Source organism: Pristiophorus japonicus, chromosome 1 (assembly GCF_044704955.1).
Source record: "Pristiophorus japonicus isolate sPriJap1 chromosome 1, sPriJap1.hap1, whole genome shotgun sequence".
NCBI classification, from domain to species: Eukaryota; Metazoa; Chordata; class Chondrichthyes; family Pristiophoridae; genus Pristiophorus; species Pristiophorus japonicus.
Window position 1 is genome coordinate 533,996,696 of NC_091977.1, and position 16,629 is coordinate 534,013,324.

General features: G+C 44.2%; 1 protein-coding gene across 4 annotated transcripts in view; it reads left to right on the top strand.

Moving 5' to 3' along the window:
* Nucleotides 1-16,629, top strand: part of trappc8 (trafficking protein particle complex subunit 8) — a 205,208-nt gene that overhangs the window by 147,653 nt on the left and 40,926 nt on the right. For all 4 annotated transcript variants that reach the window (XM_070896697.1, XM_070896703.1, XM_070896710.1 and 1 more), the window contains 4 exons: nucleotides 823-952; nucleotides 1,616-1,747; nucleotides 4,495-4,649; nucleotides 7,789-8,231. In XM_070896697.1, the coding sequence (XP_070752798.1) occupies nucleotides 823-952; nucleotides 1,616-1,747; nucleotides 4,495-4,649; nucleotides 7,789-8,231 (860 nt within the window). The remainder of the gene's footprint in view (nucleotides 1-822; nucleotides 953-1,615; nucleotides 1,748-4,494; nucleotides 4,650-7,788; nucleotides 8,232-16,629) is intronic.

Below are 16,629 nucleotides of genomic sequence, written 5' to 3' on the forward strand. Positions count from 1 at the left end.
AATGTTGGAAAGTGAGAGGTCATGCACTTTGGCAGGAAAAATCAAAGAGCAAGTTATTATTTAAATGGAGAAAGGTTGCAAAATGCTGCAGTACAGCGGGACCTGGGGGTACTTGTGCATTAAACACAAAAGGATAGTATGCAGGTACAGCAAGTGATCAGGAAGGCCAATGGAATCTTGGCCTTTATTACAAAGGGGATGGAGTATAAAAGCAGGGCATTCTTGCTACAGTTGTACAGGTTATTGATGAGGCCACACCTGGATTCCATATTTACAAAAGGATATATTTGCTTTAGAGGCAGTTCAGAGAAGGTTCACTAGGTTGATTCCAGAGATCAGGGGGTTGACTTATGAGGAACGGTTGAGTAGGTTGGGCCTCTACTCATTGGAATTCAGAAGAATGAGAGGTGATCTTATCGAAACGTATAAGATTATGAGGGGGCTTAACAAGGTGGATGCAGAGAGGATATTTCCACTGATGGGTGAGACTAGAACTAGAGGGCACAATCTTAGAATAAGGGGCTATCCATTTAAAACAGAGATGAGGAGAAATTTCTTCTGAGGGTTGTGGATCTGTGGAATTCGTTGCCTCAGAGAGCTGTGGAAGCTGGGTCATTGAATAAATTTAAGACAGAAATAGACAGTTTCTTAAACGATATGGCGAGGGCAGGGAAGTGGAGCTGAGTCCATGATCGGATCAGCCATGATCATATTAAATGGCGGAGCAGACTCGAGGGGCCGTATGGTCTACTCCTGCTCCTATTTCTTATGTTCCTAAGAAAAGAACATTTTCGAAAGTAACTTGTGCCTTTATCTCTTTAGGCTAGATTAAAACTGCTCCCTCATCAGACAGGAGAGCTGCACATTCTTGGAGTTGTATATAACCTTAGCACTGTACAATCCGCTCCTACGCATGATGGAATAGACTCAAGTCCTGGAACGCAAGTAGCAGGTGAGAACATCTATCTTTCCTAATGAGGTCTTTTGCAACTGCGCATTTTCGATTGTGCACTTTAATTTGCATCTTAAAGATTCGGATATTAATTTGCATAATATGCATAATATTAAACTCCCCCTCTTACATTTATTTTCCTTAATAAGAACATAACATAAGAAATAGGAGCAGGAGTAGGCCATACGACCCCTCGAGCCTGCTCCGCCATTTAATACGATCATGGCTGATCCGATCATGGACTCGGGTCCATTTCCCTGCCCGCTCCCCATAACCCCTTATCCCCTGTGGTTATTTTGAAGAGTTACTTAGCGTCTGATGAGGGAATATTGAAAATTAAAACCACATTATGGAAAAGCAAATAAGTAATTTGTTTTGAAAGCACCATTGTATTTGTAAAGCAAAGTACTGCCAATGCTGAAAAGCTGAAATAAAGAGAAAATGCTGAAAATACTCAGCAGGTCAGGCAGCATCTATGGAGAGAGAAACCGTTAACGTTTCATGCCGATGAAGTTCTTCGACCTGAAACGTTAACTCTGTTTCTCTCTCCACAGATGCTGCCTGACCTGCTGAGTATTTCCACAATTTTCTCTTTTGTATTTGTAAAGTTCGTTGATTTGTGTGTTTTTTTTTGTTTTTCCATTATTTAACCTGTTCTCGCAGCCAGTTGCCTCAACGTCAGCAACCTGTACTTGGGAAAATCTGGAAGCAAACCGCAGACTCCTCACAGTCTCCACCATCAACCCAGCTCTACAGATCAACTGGAGTACTTCCATGGGCTTAGCTGGACAGAAGGTTAGTTGTGGGGGTAGGGGAAGCTGGTGGCAGAGTGAATGTACTGGGCAGAAGATTAGTGGGGGTGGATAGGGGTGGGGGTGGGTGACATGGTGGATATGTTGGGCAGAAGGTTAGTAGTGGGGGGTGGCAGGGTGGATATGCTGGGCAGAAGGTGGTTTATATTCATGGTACAGTCTTGTCCGCTCGTCACACTCAACATTCACTCCCTCCCTCCACCACTGGTGCACTGGAATGTACACTAATTTATTCATCAGATTCAAGATGATTGTACAAATTAAGCAAATTATCAATGAAGGATCCAAATTGCTGAGCAAGTGATTTTAAAGCCTTTCTGACCTGCAATGCATCCATAAATACTGACTTTTAAATAATGTAGCATCGAGTATTTAGTTTTATTTTTGAACCATCTTATTTCAGAACCCACAGAGGAGGCCACTCAGCCCATTGTGCCTGTGTCAGCTCTTTGAAAGAGCGATCCAATTAGTCCCACTCTCCCTGCTCCTTATCCCCATAGCCTCGATAACATACGTAAATCAGACTTTGCATCAGTTGTGATAATGGATGTACTGCAGATAGCATGGCTGAAAATAACTCCCAGCACCATCATTGCATGAATCTAGCATTGTAGCTGTTCGCAGAATTATCTGTTCATTATTGAATGAGTTAATCTGATCGATCATGTTTTTCTCTGCCAGACTAAAAGTGAATAATGTTCAGATCATTTATCCAACTTTTTGGAAAATAAATTGTTAATTTTCAGATTACTTTTAAAATACCTGCTGAATCGACAAAATACATGATGGTAGAGCATCGAAACGTCATTAGTACAGTGAAGTATTGTGTCCATCTCTAATTCAGCCTTAATTTATTTGCCAAATTAACTTTGTTTTACTACATATATGAATGAATATATACATATATGTGTTAAACCAAGACCATTGATTGTCTAAAGGTTGAACAGCGGGGAGGGATTCATGCTACTCTGTCGTGGGACTGACATTCAGTTCAACAAAGCTGATTTTGATCAAACCGCCCATTCCCTGTAACCGTACTAAAACCACAATGCTAGAAACACTCAGCAGGTCTGGCACCATCTGTGGAGAGAGAAAGAGAGTTAACATTTCAGGTCGGCGACCTTCCGTCAGAGCTGGAAGATGTTGGAGATGTAACCGGTTTTAAGCAAGTGCAGGAGCAGGGAAAGAGGGGAGGACAGATAAAAGGGAAGGTCTGCGATAGGATGGAAGGAAGGAGAGATTAATTGTCAAAAGGGGTGATGGTGCGAGTCAAAAGGGGATGGCAACACGACAAGTAAAGAAGCACAAGATGGGTGTAAATGGGAATAACAGAATCCTCAGCAACAGCTGCCGTCCGAAAAAATGGGAGTAGCAGCAATCGACTCCCTTCCGACAATTTCCACGCTGGATTGTTATTTAGCAACACAACTCTGCAGCTTTAGGTATGTTGCACTACAGAGTGGTTGAGTGTGGATTGATAAGTTATAATGAGAGCTGTAACTTGCATTTTACTTGACAGGAATGATTTCTAGTCACAAACGCAGGACTCCATTCATAGAAACATCATAAATAGGTGCAGGAGTAGGCCATTCGGCCCTTCGAGCCTGCACCACCATTCAATATGATCATGGCTGATCATTCAGCCTCAATACCTCATTCCTGCTTTCTCTCCATACTCCTTGATCCCTTTAGCCGCAAGGGCCACATCTAACTCCCTGGTGACTCAAAGTTTGCTCGTGGAAGGCAGCATTAGTTGTCTCGTAAAGTTTATAAAGTTCCCAGGATAACCTTTCATAACGTCGCTTCACAAAGGACTGGAGTCATAATGCAAATGGTATCGTAGAACCATACAGCACAGAAGGAGGCCATTCAGCCCATTGTGCCTGTGCTCGCTCTTTGAAAGAGCTATCCAGTTAGTCCCAGTCCCCTGCTCTTGAACATAGTTGAAAAGGAAAAATTTGCAGGGCTATGGGGAAAGATCAGGACTGTGGGACTAATTGGATCGCTTTTTCAAAGAGCAGGCACAGGCACGATGGGCTGAATGGCCTGTATGATTCAATGATCATTTACATGTAAAAAAAATATATATATATATTTTTTTTTAAATTCATTCATGTGGATGTGAGTGTCGCTGGCAAGGCCAGCATTTATTGTCCATCCCTAATTCCCCTTGACAAGGTGGTGAGCCGCTGCCTTGGCCATTTCAGAAGGCAGTTAAGAGTCAACCACATTGCTGTGGGTCAGGAGTCACATATAGGCCAGACTGGTGTGCAACGGCCACCACATATTTTTTTAAATCCACACACCGGCATCTTCTGCCCTTCAGCATGTAGTTCGGGACCTGGCATATTCGGTCCTTCATTGCAACACCCGCGAGCTGATGTCTTTTTGGCGTGGAAGCAAGTCATCCTCGATATGAGGGACCGCCTATGATGATGATAGGTCAGACTGGGTGAAAGATTTCCTTCCCTGAAGACCATTGGTGAACCCGATGGGGTTTTAACGACAATCCGGTAGTTTCATGTTAGCTTTTTATTCCAGATTTATTTAATTTAAATTTAAGTACTCCAGCTGCCTGGTGGGATTTGAACACGTGTCTCCGGATCATTAGCCCAAGCCTCTGGATTTAAGGATGTTGAAATGAGTCAACCACTAAATTGTAGATGATCAGTGCCATTGTTTTCCCTAAACATTCATAATCATTTTCCTCTTGAATTAACTTTATTTCAGGTAAAGTACCTCATGGGTTATCGGTAAGAGGACGGCAAGACTTGGAAATCCAGGGGCCTCGGCTCAATAACACTAAAGAGGAGAAAACGTCTGTCAAATATGGATCTGATCGACGGCTCGATCCCATCATTACCGAGACAATGCCCTTGTTAGAGGTAACGATCCATCATAATGTGACTAATTTGAAGTCACGTCGCTGATAATGGTATCACCAGAAGTGGAACATTATCCTCCCATGTTTTCAAGTGCTTTGATTTATATTACGCAACTAGAATAAAATCTATTGAACAGAATTGCATTAAAATATTCAAATATTTTTTTTAAAGTATGGTTTTGATACGTGGACACATACAATTGTAATAGTTACTGATTGAATACTGTTTTTCCTTCAGCTACGAGGATTTTGGAAATGTGCCCAAATAGATCGTAGCAATGTTCCCTTTAAGCCATTTGGCTGCACAGCACACCAGAGGGTCCTGTGCAGTCGGTTAACTGGAAAAAAAAACACACACGTATGGACTCATGAATGGGTCGCGTGGCCCCTAAAATATTACAGGGAACATTGTTCACCGGTAGTCTGGTCGTAGAGCCATATTCTGGGGCCCACTTATCCAAAGCCAAGCCTTAATTGACAAACCAGACTGCGGTATCTGGAAAAGAATTGTCTGCTTTGTGAACAGAGGTTTCCGTGAGCTGCCACACGGTGGCATAGTGAGTGATGAATCATGAAAAAATCCAGAATCTAAACACTGAAGTTAATTCCTACAAGCCCAGTAAAATGACAGTAGTTCTCCTTTCGGGTACGGTAGCATAGTGCTTCTGTTACTGGACTAGTAATCCAGAGGCCTGGACGAATGATCCAGAGACGTGAGTTCAAATCCCACCACGGCAACTGGGGAATTTAAATTCAGTTAATTAAATAAATCTGCAATGGGGACCAGATTGTCGTTAAAAACCCAACTGGTTCACTAATGTCCTTTTTAGGGAAGAAAATCTGCCTTACCCGGTCTGGCCTATATGTGACTCCAGACGCCACAGAAACGTGGTTGACTCTTGACTGCCCCTCTGAAATGGTGGCTCACCACCACCTTAAGGGCGATTAGGAATGGGCACTAAATTATGGCCTTGCCAGCGACATCCACATCCCATGAACAAATAATTAAATACATTTTTAAATTAGTTTGGGCTCTATGCATTGCGAAATGCTGCAATGGGTGAAGTCTGTCAGACATTTTGAGTAGAGTAGTTAAGTCTGAACTTATTCATGATTATAAAAAAAGAAAGAAAGACTTGCATTTATATTGCCATCCGAACATCCTAAAGCGTTGTACAGTTATAGCTCTGGGAGTGCTGCAATAGTTTTGAGGCCAGCTGGTTTCTGTTTTATTTTAAATTGTGGGTGAAGTATTTATCGTAAAAGGTAGTTTAATGGTTCAAGTTTAGGTGCCTTGCTGTTGCAACCATTGGGCTGTCTGCAGGATCAAAAGGTCAAAAAAAAGATTGTACAGGTTAGATGCAGGACGAATGTTCCCGAAGTTGGGGAAGTCCAGAACCAGGGGTCACAGTCTTAAGGGTGTAAGGGGTGTAAGCCATTTAGCACTGAGATGAGAAACTTCTTCACCCAGAGAATTGTGAACCTGTGGAATTCTCTCCCACAGAAAGTTGTTGAGGCCAGTTCGTTAGATATATTCAAAAGGGAGTTAGATGTGGCCCTTGCGGCTAAAGGGATTAAGGTGTATGAAGAGAAAGCAGGAATGGGGTACTAAAATTGCATGATCAGCCATGATCATATTGAATGGTGGTGCAGGCTCAAAGTGCTGAATGGTCTTCACCTATTTTCTACGTTTCTATGCAGTCCACCCCCCCCCCCCCCCCCCCCCCCAATAAAATATCTCTGCCGCATTCCCAGCCCCAAACCAGCCAGTCCCAATATCCCCCTTTGCTCAGTACCTGTACCACCCAATTTAACGTGACCTCCCCTCATCTGGAAAAATCCCTTATCCAGCACAGGCCAGGTCCCGAGGATGACGTTTGAGAGGTTCAACCTGTACTACATAATTGCAATTATTTTATTTTTACGTCGACATGTTGTCCAGCTAGTAAATTAAAGATCAACAAATTTGAACATCAGTTTTACTGTCCGCATTGGGAGTAATCGAAAAGTGGGATCTTAAAGGTTAAAGCCGAGCTAATTTGTGCTGTGCCCATAAAATCTCTGCCTCGGCAACAATTTGATAAGCTCCTATATAGAAAACGGCAATTTTATACTGTCTGAAACTCGCCTTCGATGTACTGTACTTTATTGCTGTCGTAATAATTCAGAACTATCCCAGTGAGCACGGACATTTATTTCTTATGCATGACCCAGCGAGATGTTACGGAAAGTAATAAAAACTGTCGTTTGGCACAGAATTGCCACTTTCATTCCAACCTGCAATGACACAAATTATGACAAAAACATAAAATTTGACAAGTGCAATTTCGAAAATGAGAAAAATTCAATACGTTGTAAAACGTGCAAGAGCTAGTCAAGTTCGATCTTGGGAGTTCCAATGCACATACTACTTTCCTGTAGGTTATTGTCAGTATCTTCTGATTCCCTTGATAGAATCATGGAAATTTATAGCTCAGAAGGAGACCATTTGGCCCGTCGTATAAGCCAAAAAAGAGCTATCCAGCTTAATCCCACTTTCCAGCTCACGGTCCGTAGCCCTGTAGGTTACGGCACTTCAAGTGCACATCCAAGTACTTTTGAAATGCGATGAGGGTTTCTGCCTCTACCACCCTTTCAGGCAGTGAGTTCCACACCCCCACTACCCTCTGGGTGAAGAAATTTCCCCTCAAATCCCCTCTAAACCTTCTACCAATTACTTTAAATCTATGCTCCTTGGCTATTGGCCTCTCTGCTAAGGGAAACAGATCCTTCCTATCCACTCTTTCTGGGACCCTCATCATTTTATACACCTCAATTAGGTCTCCCCTCTGCCTCCTCTGTTCCAAAGAAAACAACCCCAGCCTATCCAATCTTTCCTCATAACCAAAGCTCTCCAGTCCTGGTAACATCCTGGTAAATCTCCTCTGCACCCTCTCTATTGCAATCATATCTTTCCTGTGATGTGATGTGAACAGAACTGTACGCAGTTGATCTAAATGAAAAGGTTGCAGTTTTCATAGGCATTGATGGTTCTTTATTTTCTAGACATGGGCAGATAAATGCTGTAATACATGCACATCTCGGATTAAATTTTGAGTAAATATTATATATTTATAGAATTTTTTTCCCCCTCTGTACAGGTCTTTTTCATTAACTTTCCCACTGGATTACTTTGTGGGGAAATCCGAAAGACATACGTGGAGTTTGTGAACGTGAGCAAGTGTCCGCTGACTGGATTGAGAGTGGTGTGCAAGGACCCAGACTTTTTTTCCTTTGGGAGTAAAACGGCTGTGTTGACGCCGTTGAGTCCGACGGCTTCTGAAAACTGCAGCGCCTACAAGACTGTGGTGAACGACAGCGTGTGCACGTCTTCAGCGGTGACATCTTCGGTTTCCCCCGCAGACTTTGGCATGGGCTCTGGGAATCCTCTTTGGGTGATTGGTGTACCGCTCCCTGACTCTGTGTTATTACCCGGGGCTTCAGTGCAGCTACCCATGTGGCTGCGTGGACCAGACGAAGAAGGAGTTCATGAGATAAACTTTTTATTTTACTACGAAAGTACAAAACCACATTCAAAATTGAGGTATGTGGTGCTTTTTTGACCACCAGGTTTGATTTGGCCTGTAATGTCACATTTCACTATCAATCAGTTGGCAATGGTAGTTAAAAATGTATGTCCAGTGAGTGTAAAATTGTACGAGCCCATCATAAGCGGGTAGCACCCTTGCCTCGGAGTCGGAAAGTTGTTGTTTCAAGTCCCACTCCAGAGACCTGAGCACAAAAATCCAGGCTGACACTCCCAGTGCATTGCAGTGCTGAGGGAGTGCTGCACTGTCGGAGGTGCCGTCTTTCGGATGAGACGTTAAACTGAGGCCCCGTCTGCTCCCTCAGATGGACGCAAGAGATTCCTGTGCGCAAATTGACTGCCGCGTTTTCTTCATTACAACAGTGACTACACTTCTCAAAGTACTTCATTGGCTGTAAAAAGCTTTGGAACGTCATGGTTGTGAAAGGCGCTATAGAAATGCAAGTTCTTTTATTTTAAACTCTTCAAGATTCAGTTCTTTTTCCTTCTATTTTTGAAGGGAAACATCCAATGGACTCTGGGACTAACCGATCTCTCGCTAATTTTTCACACCTCTCCTGACTTGGAGCTGATTCCATAGGTGCTTGTTTCCCTCCACTTTATGCCCTTTATAGAAACATAGAAATTTACAGCGCAGAAGGAGGCCATTTCGGCCCATCGTGTCCGCGTCGGCCGTCAAAGAGCCGCACGGCCCTCGGTCAGCAGCCCTGAAGGTTACATATAAACCTATGGACAATGAACAATGACGCAAAGGCAAAGGCCACCAACCTTCTCCACCTCCTCTCAGCAGCAGACTGATCAATCATTCAACCTGATTTCTAAATTTGTCATTTTATGGCTTTGTAAATGGTTGTGGGGTTCTGGAACTCGCTGCCTGGGAGAGTGGTGGATGCAGAAACCCTCGCCACTTTTAAGAGATGCTTGGATGGGCACTTAAAGTGCAGTAACCTGCAGGGTTATGGACCTAGAGCTGGTAGTTGGAATTAGACTGGATTTATGTGAGCTATTTTTAAAAAAAGACTTGCATTTGAAGTGTTGTCACTTGTAATGTAGGAAACGAGGCAGCCAATTTGCACACAGACACGAACAACAATGTGATAATGACAAGGTAACCTGTTTTTCAGCGATTGCTGGTTGAGGGATAAATTTTGGCCAGGGAGACCTACCCTGCTCCTCTTTGAAATAGTGCCATGGGATCCTTCACGTCAACCTGAGGGGGTAGGCTGGGCCTCGGTTTGAGGACTCATCCGAAAGACGGCACCTCCGACAGTGCAGCGCTCCCTCAATACTGCACTGAAGTGTCAGCCTAGGGTTAGCTGCAAAGGGGGTGGAGTATAAAAGCAGGGAAGTCTTGCTACAGTTATACAGGGTATTGGTGAGGCCACACCTGGAATATTGCGTGCAGATTTGGTTTCCATATTTACGAAAGGATATACTTGCTTTGGAGGCAGTTCAGAGAAGGTTCACTAGGTTGATTCTGGAGATGAGGGGGATTGACTTATGAGGAAAGGTTGAGTAGGTTGGGCCTCTTTACTCATTGGAATTCAGAAGAATGAGAAGTGATCTTATCGAAACGTATAAGATTATGAGGGGGCTTGACAAGGTGGTTGCAGAGAGGATGTTTCCACTGATGGGGGAGACTAGAACTAGGGGGCATAATCTCAGAATAAGGGAATTTAAAACCGAGATGAGGAGGAATTTCTTCTGAGAGTTGTAAATCTCTGGAATTTGCTGCCTCAGAGCTGTAGAAGCTGGGTCATTGAATAAATTTAAGACAGAGATAGACAGTTTCTTAACCGATAAGGGGATAAAGGGTTATGGGGAGCGGGCAGGAAAGTGGACCCGAGTCCATGATCGGATCAACCATGATCGTATTGAATGGCGGAGCAGGCTTGAGTGGCCGTATGGCTACTCCTGCTCCTATTTCTTATGTTACATAGAAACATAGAAAATAGGTGCAGGAGTAGGCCATTCATCCCTTCGAGCCTGCAACGCCATTCAATAAGATCATGGCTGATCATTCACCTCAGTACCCTTTTCCTGCTTTCTCTCCATACCCCTTGATCCCTTTAGCCGTAAGGGCCATATCTAACCCTCTCTTGAATATATCCAATGAACTGGCATCAACAACTCTCTGCGGTAGGGAATTCCACAGGTTAACAACTCTGAGTGAAGAAATTTCTCCTCATCTCAGTCCTAAATGGCTTGCCCCTTATCCTTAAGACTATGTCCCTTGGTTCTGGACTTCCCCACAATTGGGAACATTCTTCCTGCATCTAACCTGTCCAGTCCCGACAGAATTTTATGTTTTTATGAGATCCCCTCGCATCCTTCTAAACTCCAATGAATATAGGCTCAGTCGATCCAGTCTCTCCTCATATGTCAGTCCTGCCATCCCGGGAATCAGTCTGGTGAACCTTCGCTGCACTCCCTCAATAGCAAGAACGTCCTTCCTCAGATTAGGAGACCAAAACTGAACACAATGTTCCAGGTGAGGCCTCACTAAGGCCCTGTACATCTGCAGTAAGACATCCCTGCTCCTAAACTCAAATCCCCTAGCTATGAAGGCCAACATACCATTTGCCGCCTTCACCGCCTGCTGTACCTGCATGCCAACTTTCAATGACTGATGTACCATGGCACCCAGGTCTCGTTGCACCTCCCCTTTTCCTAATCTGCCTTCCTATTTTTACCACCATTTATCTACATTGTACTGCATCTGCCATGTATTTGCCCACTCACCTAACCTGTCCAAGTCACCCTGCAGCCTCTTAGCATCCTCCTCACAGCTCACACTGCCACCCAGCTTGGTGTCATCTTCAAACTTGGAGATATTACATTCAATTCCTTTGTCTAAATCATTAATGTATATTGTAAATAGCTGGGGTCCCAGCACTGAACCTTGTGGTACCCCACTAGTCACTGCCTGCCATTCTGCGAAGGACCCATTTATTCCTACTCTTTTTGCTTCCTACCAGTTCTCTATCCATGTCAGCACATTACCCCTCAATACCATGTGCTTTAATTTTGCACACTAATCTCTCGTGTGCGACCTTGACAAAAGCCTTTTGAAAGTCTAAATACACCACATCCACTAGCTCCCCCTTGTCCACTCTACTGTACCATGCTGACCAATCCTGTCACTGCTTTCCAAATGCACTGCTATTACATCTTTAATAATTGATTCCAACATTTTCCAACATCAATGTCAGGCTAACCGGTCTATAATTCCCTGTATTCTCTCTTTTTTTTTTTAAAGTGGTGTTACATTAGCTACCCTCTAGACGATAGGAACTGATCCAGAGTCTATAGAATGTTGGAAAATGACCACCAATGCATCCATTATGTCTAGGGCCACTTCCTTAAGTACTCTGGGATGCAGACTGTCAGGCCCTGGGGATTTGTCGGCCTTCAATTCCATCAATTTTCCTAACACAATTTCCTGACTAATAAGGATTTCCTTCAGTTCCTCCTTCTCACTAGATTCTCGGTCCCCCAGTATTTCCAGAAGATTATTTGTGTCTTCCTTAGTGAAGACAGAACCAAAGTATTTGTTCAGTTGGTCTGCCATTTCTTTGTTCCCCATTATAAATTTGCCTGATTCTGACTAAGGGGACCCACATTTGTCTTCACTAATCTTTTTCTCTCCACGTATCTGTAGAAGCTTTTGCAGTCAGTTTTTATGTTCCCTGCAAGCTTACTCTCATATTCTATTTTCCCCCTCCTAATTAAACCCTTTGTCCTCCTCTGCTGAATTCTCAATTTCTCCCAGTCCTCAGGTTTGCTGCTTTTTTTTGGCTACCTTATATGCCTCTTCCTTGGATTTAACACTATCCTTAATCTTGTACGGCACGGTTGAGCCACCTTCCCCGTTTTATTTTTACTCCAGACAAGGATGTACAATTGTTGAAGTTCATCCATGTGATCTTTAAATGTCTGCCATTGCCTATCCACCGTCAACCCTTTAATTATCATTTGCCAATCTATCCTAGCCAATTCATGTCTCATATCGTCAAAGTTACCTTTCTTTATGTTCAGGACTCCAGTCTCTGAATTAACTGTCACTTTCCATCTTAATGAAGAATTCTACCATATTATGGTCACTCTTCCCCAAGGGGCCTCGCACAAGATTGCTAATTAATCCCCTCTCATTACACAACACCCAGTCTAGGATGGCCAGCTCTCTAGTTCGTTCCTTGGCATATTGGTCTATAAAACCATCCCATATACACTCCAGGAAATCATCCTCCACCATATTGCTACCAGTTTGTTTAGCCCAATCTATATGTAGATTAAAGTCACCCATGATAACTGCTGTATCTTTATTGCACGCATCTGTAATTTCCTGTTTGATGCCAGCCTCAAGCTCACTATGACTGGTGGTCTGTACACAACTCCAACTAGCTTTTTCTGCCCTTTGGTGTTCCGCAGCTCTACCCATACCGATTCCACATCATCCAAGCTAATATCCTTCCTTACTATTGCATTAATCTCTTTAACCAGCAACGCTGTCTATCCTTCCTGAATGTTGAATACCCCTGGATGTTGAGTTCCCAGCCTTGGTCATCCCAATTACATCATATCTGTTAACAGCTACCTGCATGGTTAATTCATCCACCTTATTACTAAGTCTCGAGTGCGACTTGAACCCACAAGCTTCTGATGCAGAGGTGAGTGTGCTACCCACTGAGACACGACTGACCATTATTTACCATGAGAGAGACACCATAGTCAAACTGAATCCTGTCCTCCCCTGACGTGTACACTGACAAACTATCCGCTCTGGGTACCAATCATAAGTTGCACCACTCCTTGCTACTTTTCCACCGCCTAACCTGGTGCTGGGGCCAATTGTAATGCACCCACTCCACCACGAAACGCAATTGGCTCACTCCGCGCCACTGGGGGAACCAAAACTGCGATCACCATAGGTAATTTGACTACATTAAAGGCACCATATAAATGCAAGCTTTTCATTTGGCTACTCTGGATGAGAACATCAGGAGTAGGCCATACGGCCCTCACGCTGGTTCTGCCATTCAATACGATCATGGCTGATCTTCAAACTCAAGTCCACCTTCCTGCCCGATCCCCATATCCCTTGATTCCCTTAGTATCCAAAAATAATAACATAAGAAACAGGAGTAGGATAAACTTGCTGGCAGATTGGAAGAGTTCAAAACTGATCATGTTTAACCTGTAGTGATTGGGTTACTTGCTGAATTTATGTCCTTGCCCAGAATGAGCACTGCAGCCACTATACTAGCCGTCCCTAGATTGTCAGTTTTAAAATCAACATACTGGGACAATTCTTTTTCAACAAAACTTGTATATAACACTTTTAACGTAGTAAACCGTCACAAAGCTCTGCGCAGGAGCATTATCAAACAAAATTGAACACAGACTTTCTCTTGGGCAGTCCCTTGGAGTCGAGGATGACTTGCTTCCACACAAATGAGTTCTCAGGTGACTGAAGAGTCCAGTGTGGGACCTGCAGTCTCTGTCGCATGTGGGGCAGATGATCATTGGAGGGACGGGTGGGTGGGGTGCTTGGGTTGTCGTGCGCTCCTTCCGTTTGCGCTTGGCTTTCGCATGCTCCCGGCGAAGAGACTTGAGGAGCTCGACGCCTTCCCAGATGCTTCTCCTCCACTTTAAGCGGTCTTAGGCCAGGGACTCCAGATGTCGGTGGGGATGTTGCAATTTTCCAAGGAGGCTTTAAGAATGTCCTTGAAACGTCTCCTCCGCCCACCTGGGGCTCACTTGCCGTGTCGGAGCTCGGACTGGAGCGCTTGTTTTGGGAGTCTAGTGTCAGGCACGCTGATGATGTGGCCTGTCCATCAGAGCTGATCGAGTGTGGGCAGTGCTTCGCTGCTGGGGATGTTGGCCTGAGGGAGAACACTGATGTTGCGCCTATCCTGCCAATGGATTTGCAGGATCTTGTGGAGGCTACAGAATAAACGGGAAACTGTTCAACCTCTGTCGTCTCCAGTCCAGATCCAAAGTCGTCCCATCCTCTGTCGTTGAATTGCAGTATGCAGACGACGCTTGCGTTTGCGCGCACTCGGAAATTGAACTCCAAACCATCGTCAATATCTTCACCGAAGCTTGAGACTGTGGGCCTTACACTAAACATCCGTAAGACAAAGGTTCTCTACCAACCTGCCCCCGCCACAAACTACTGCCCCCCCCCACCCCCCGATTATTAAGATCCACAACGAGGCCTTGGACAACGTGGACCATTTTTCATACCTCGGGAGCCTACTGTCAACAAGGGCACAGAACTACCTAATGAGAAATTAGGGTAGGTGACCAAAAGCTTGGTCAGAGGTAGGTTTTAAGGAGCGTCCTAAAGGAGGAAAGCGAAGCAGAGGTTTGGCGAGGAAATTCCAGAGCTTGGGGCCTAGGCAGCTGAAGGCACGGCCACCAATGGTGGAGCAATTATAATCACGGATGCTCGAGGGCAGAATTAGAGGAGCGCAGAGATCACGGGCGGGGATTGGGGGGAGCTGGAGAAGATTCGTGATAAGGAGGGGCGAGGCCATGGAGGGATTTGAAAACGAGGATGAGAATTTTAAAATTGGGGCTTTGCTTAACCAGGAGCCAATGTGTGCCAACAAGCACGGGTGGATGGGTGAGCAGGACATTAAGACACTAAATATGAACATGATCAGCCCAAGAAACTGGAAAATATATTGGCATTGAGCATGAAAACAAATTTCATTCTGTGACACAAATATGTTTACATTCAGTGACTTGTGCAAACAATCTGGGCATTGTGAAGGTGGAATACTGTGCAGGTTTAATTAATCCAGCAGTTTGTCTATGACGAGCTCCATTTTAAAAAGTAAGAGAAATGCATCAATATTTTCGTGCCGAGGCTGTCAAGACCGATGCCAAACTGTTGCTTACATACACTTGCTAAAACATAGAAACTAGGTGCAGGAGTAGGCCATTCGTCCCTTCAAGCCTGCATCACCATTCAATAAGATCATGGCTGATCATTCAACTTCGGTACCCCATTCCTGCTTTCTCTCCATACCCCTTGATCCCTTCAGCCGTAAGGACCATATCTAACTCCCTCTTGAATATATCCAATGAACTGGCCTCAATAACTCTCTGCGGTAGAGAATTCCACAGGTTCACAATTCTCTAAGTGAAGAAGTTTCTCCTCATCTCAGTCCTAAATGGCTTACCCCTTATCCTTAGACTGTGTCCCCTGGCTCTGGACTTCTCCAGCATCGGGAACATTCTTCCTGCATCTAACCTGTCCAATCCCGTCAGAATTTTATATGTTTCTATGAGATCCCCTCTCATTCTTCTAAACTCGAGTGAATACAAGCCCAGTCGATCCAGTCTCTCCTCATATGTCAGTTCTACCATCCCAGGAATCAGTCTGCTGCACTCCCTCAATAGCAAGAACGTCCTTCCTCAGATTAAGAGACCAAAACTGAACACACTATTCCAGGTGAGGCCTCACCAAGGCCCTGTACAACTGCAGTAAGACCTCCCTGCTCCTATACTCAAATCCTCCAGCTATGAAGACTGACATGCCATTTGCTGCCTTCACTGCCTGCTGTACCTGCTTACCAATTTTTAATGACTGATGTACCATGACACCCAGGTCTCGTTGCACCTCCCCTTTTCCTAATCTGTCACCATTCAGATAATCTGCCTTCATGTTTTTGCCACCAAAGTGGATAACCTCACAATTATCCACATTATACTACATCTGCCATGCATTTGCCCACTCACCTAATCTGTCCAAGTCACCCTGCAGCCTCTTAGCATCCTCCTTGCTTAGTGGCATCTGCAAACTGAGATATTACATTCAATTCCTTCATCTAAATCATTAATGTGTATTGTAAATAGCTGGAGTCCCAGCACTGAACCCTGCGGCACCCCACTAGTCACTGCCTGACATTCTGAAAAGGACCCATTTATTTTGACTCTCTGCTTCCTGTCTGCCAACCAGTTCTCTCTCCACGTCAATACATTACCCCCAATACCATGTGCTTTAATTTTGCACACTAATCTCTTGTGTGGGATCTTGTCAAAAGCCTTTTGAAAGTCCAAATACACCACATCCACTGGTTCTCCCTTGTCCACTTTACTAGTTACATCCTCAAACAAAATTCTAGAAGATATTTGTCAAGAATGATTTCCCATTCATAAATCCATACTGACTTGGACCGATCCTGTCACTGCTTTCCAAATGCGCTGCTATTTTATCTTTAATAATTGATTCCGACATTTTCCTCACTACTGATGTCGGGCTAACCGGTCTATAATTCCCTGTTTTCTCTCTCTTTTTAAAAAGTGGTGTTACATTAGCTACACTCCAGTCCATAGGAACTGATCCGGAGTCAATAGAATGTTGGAAAATGATCACCAATGC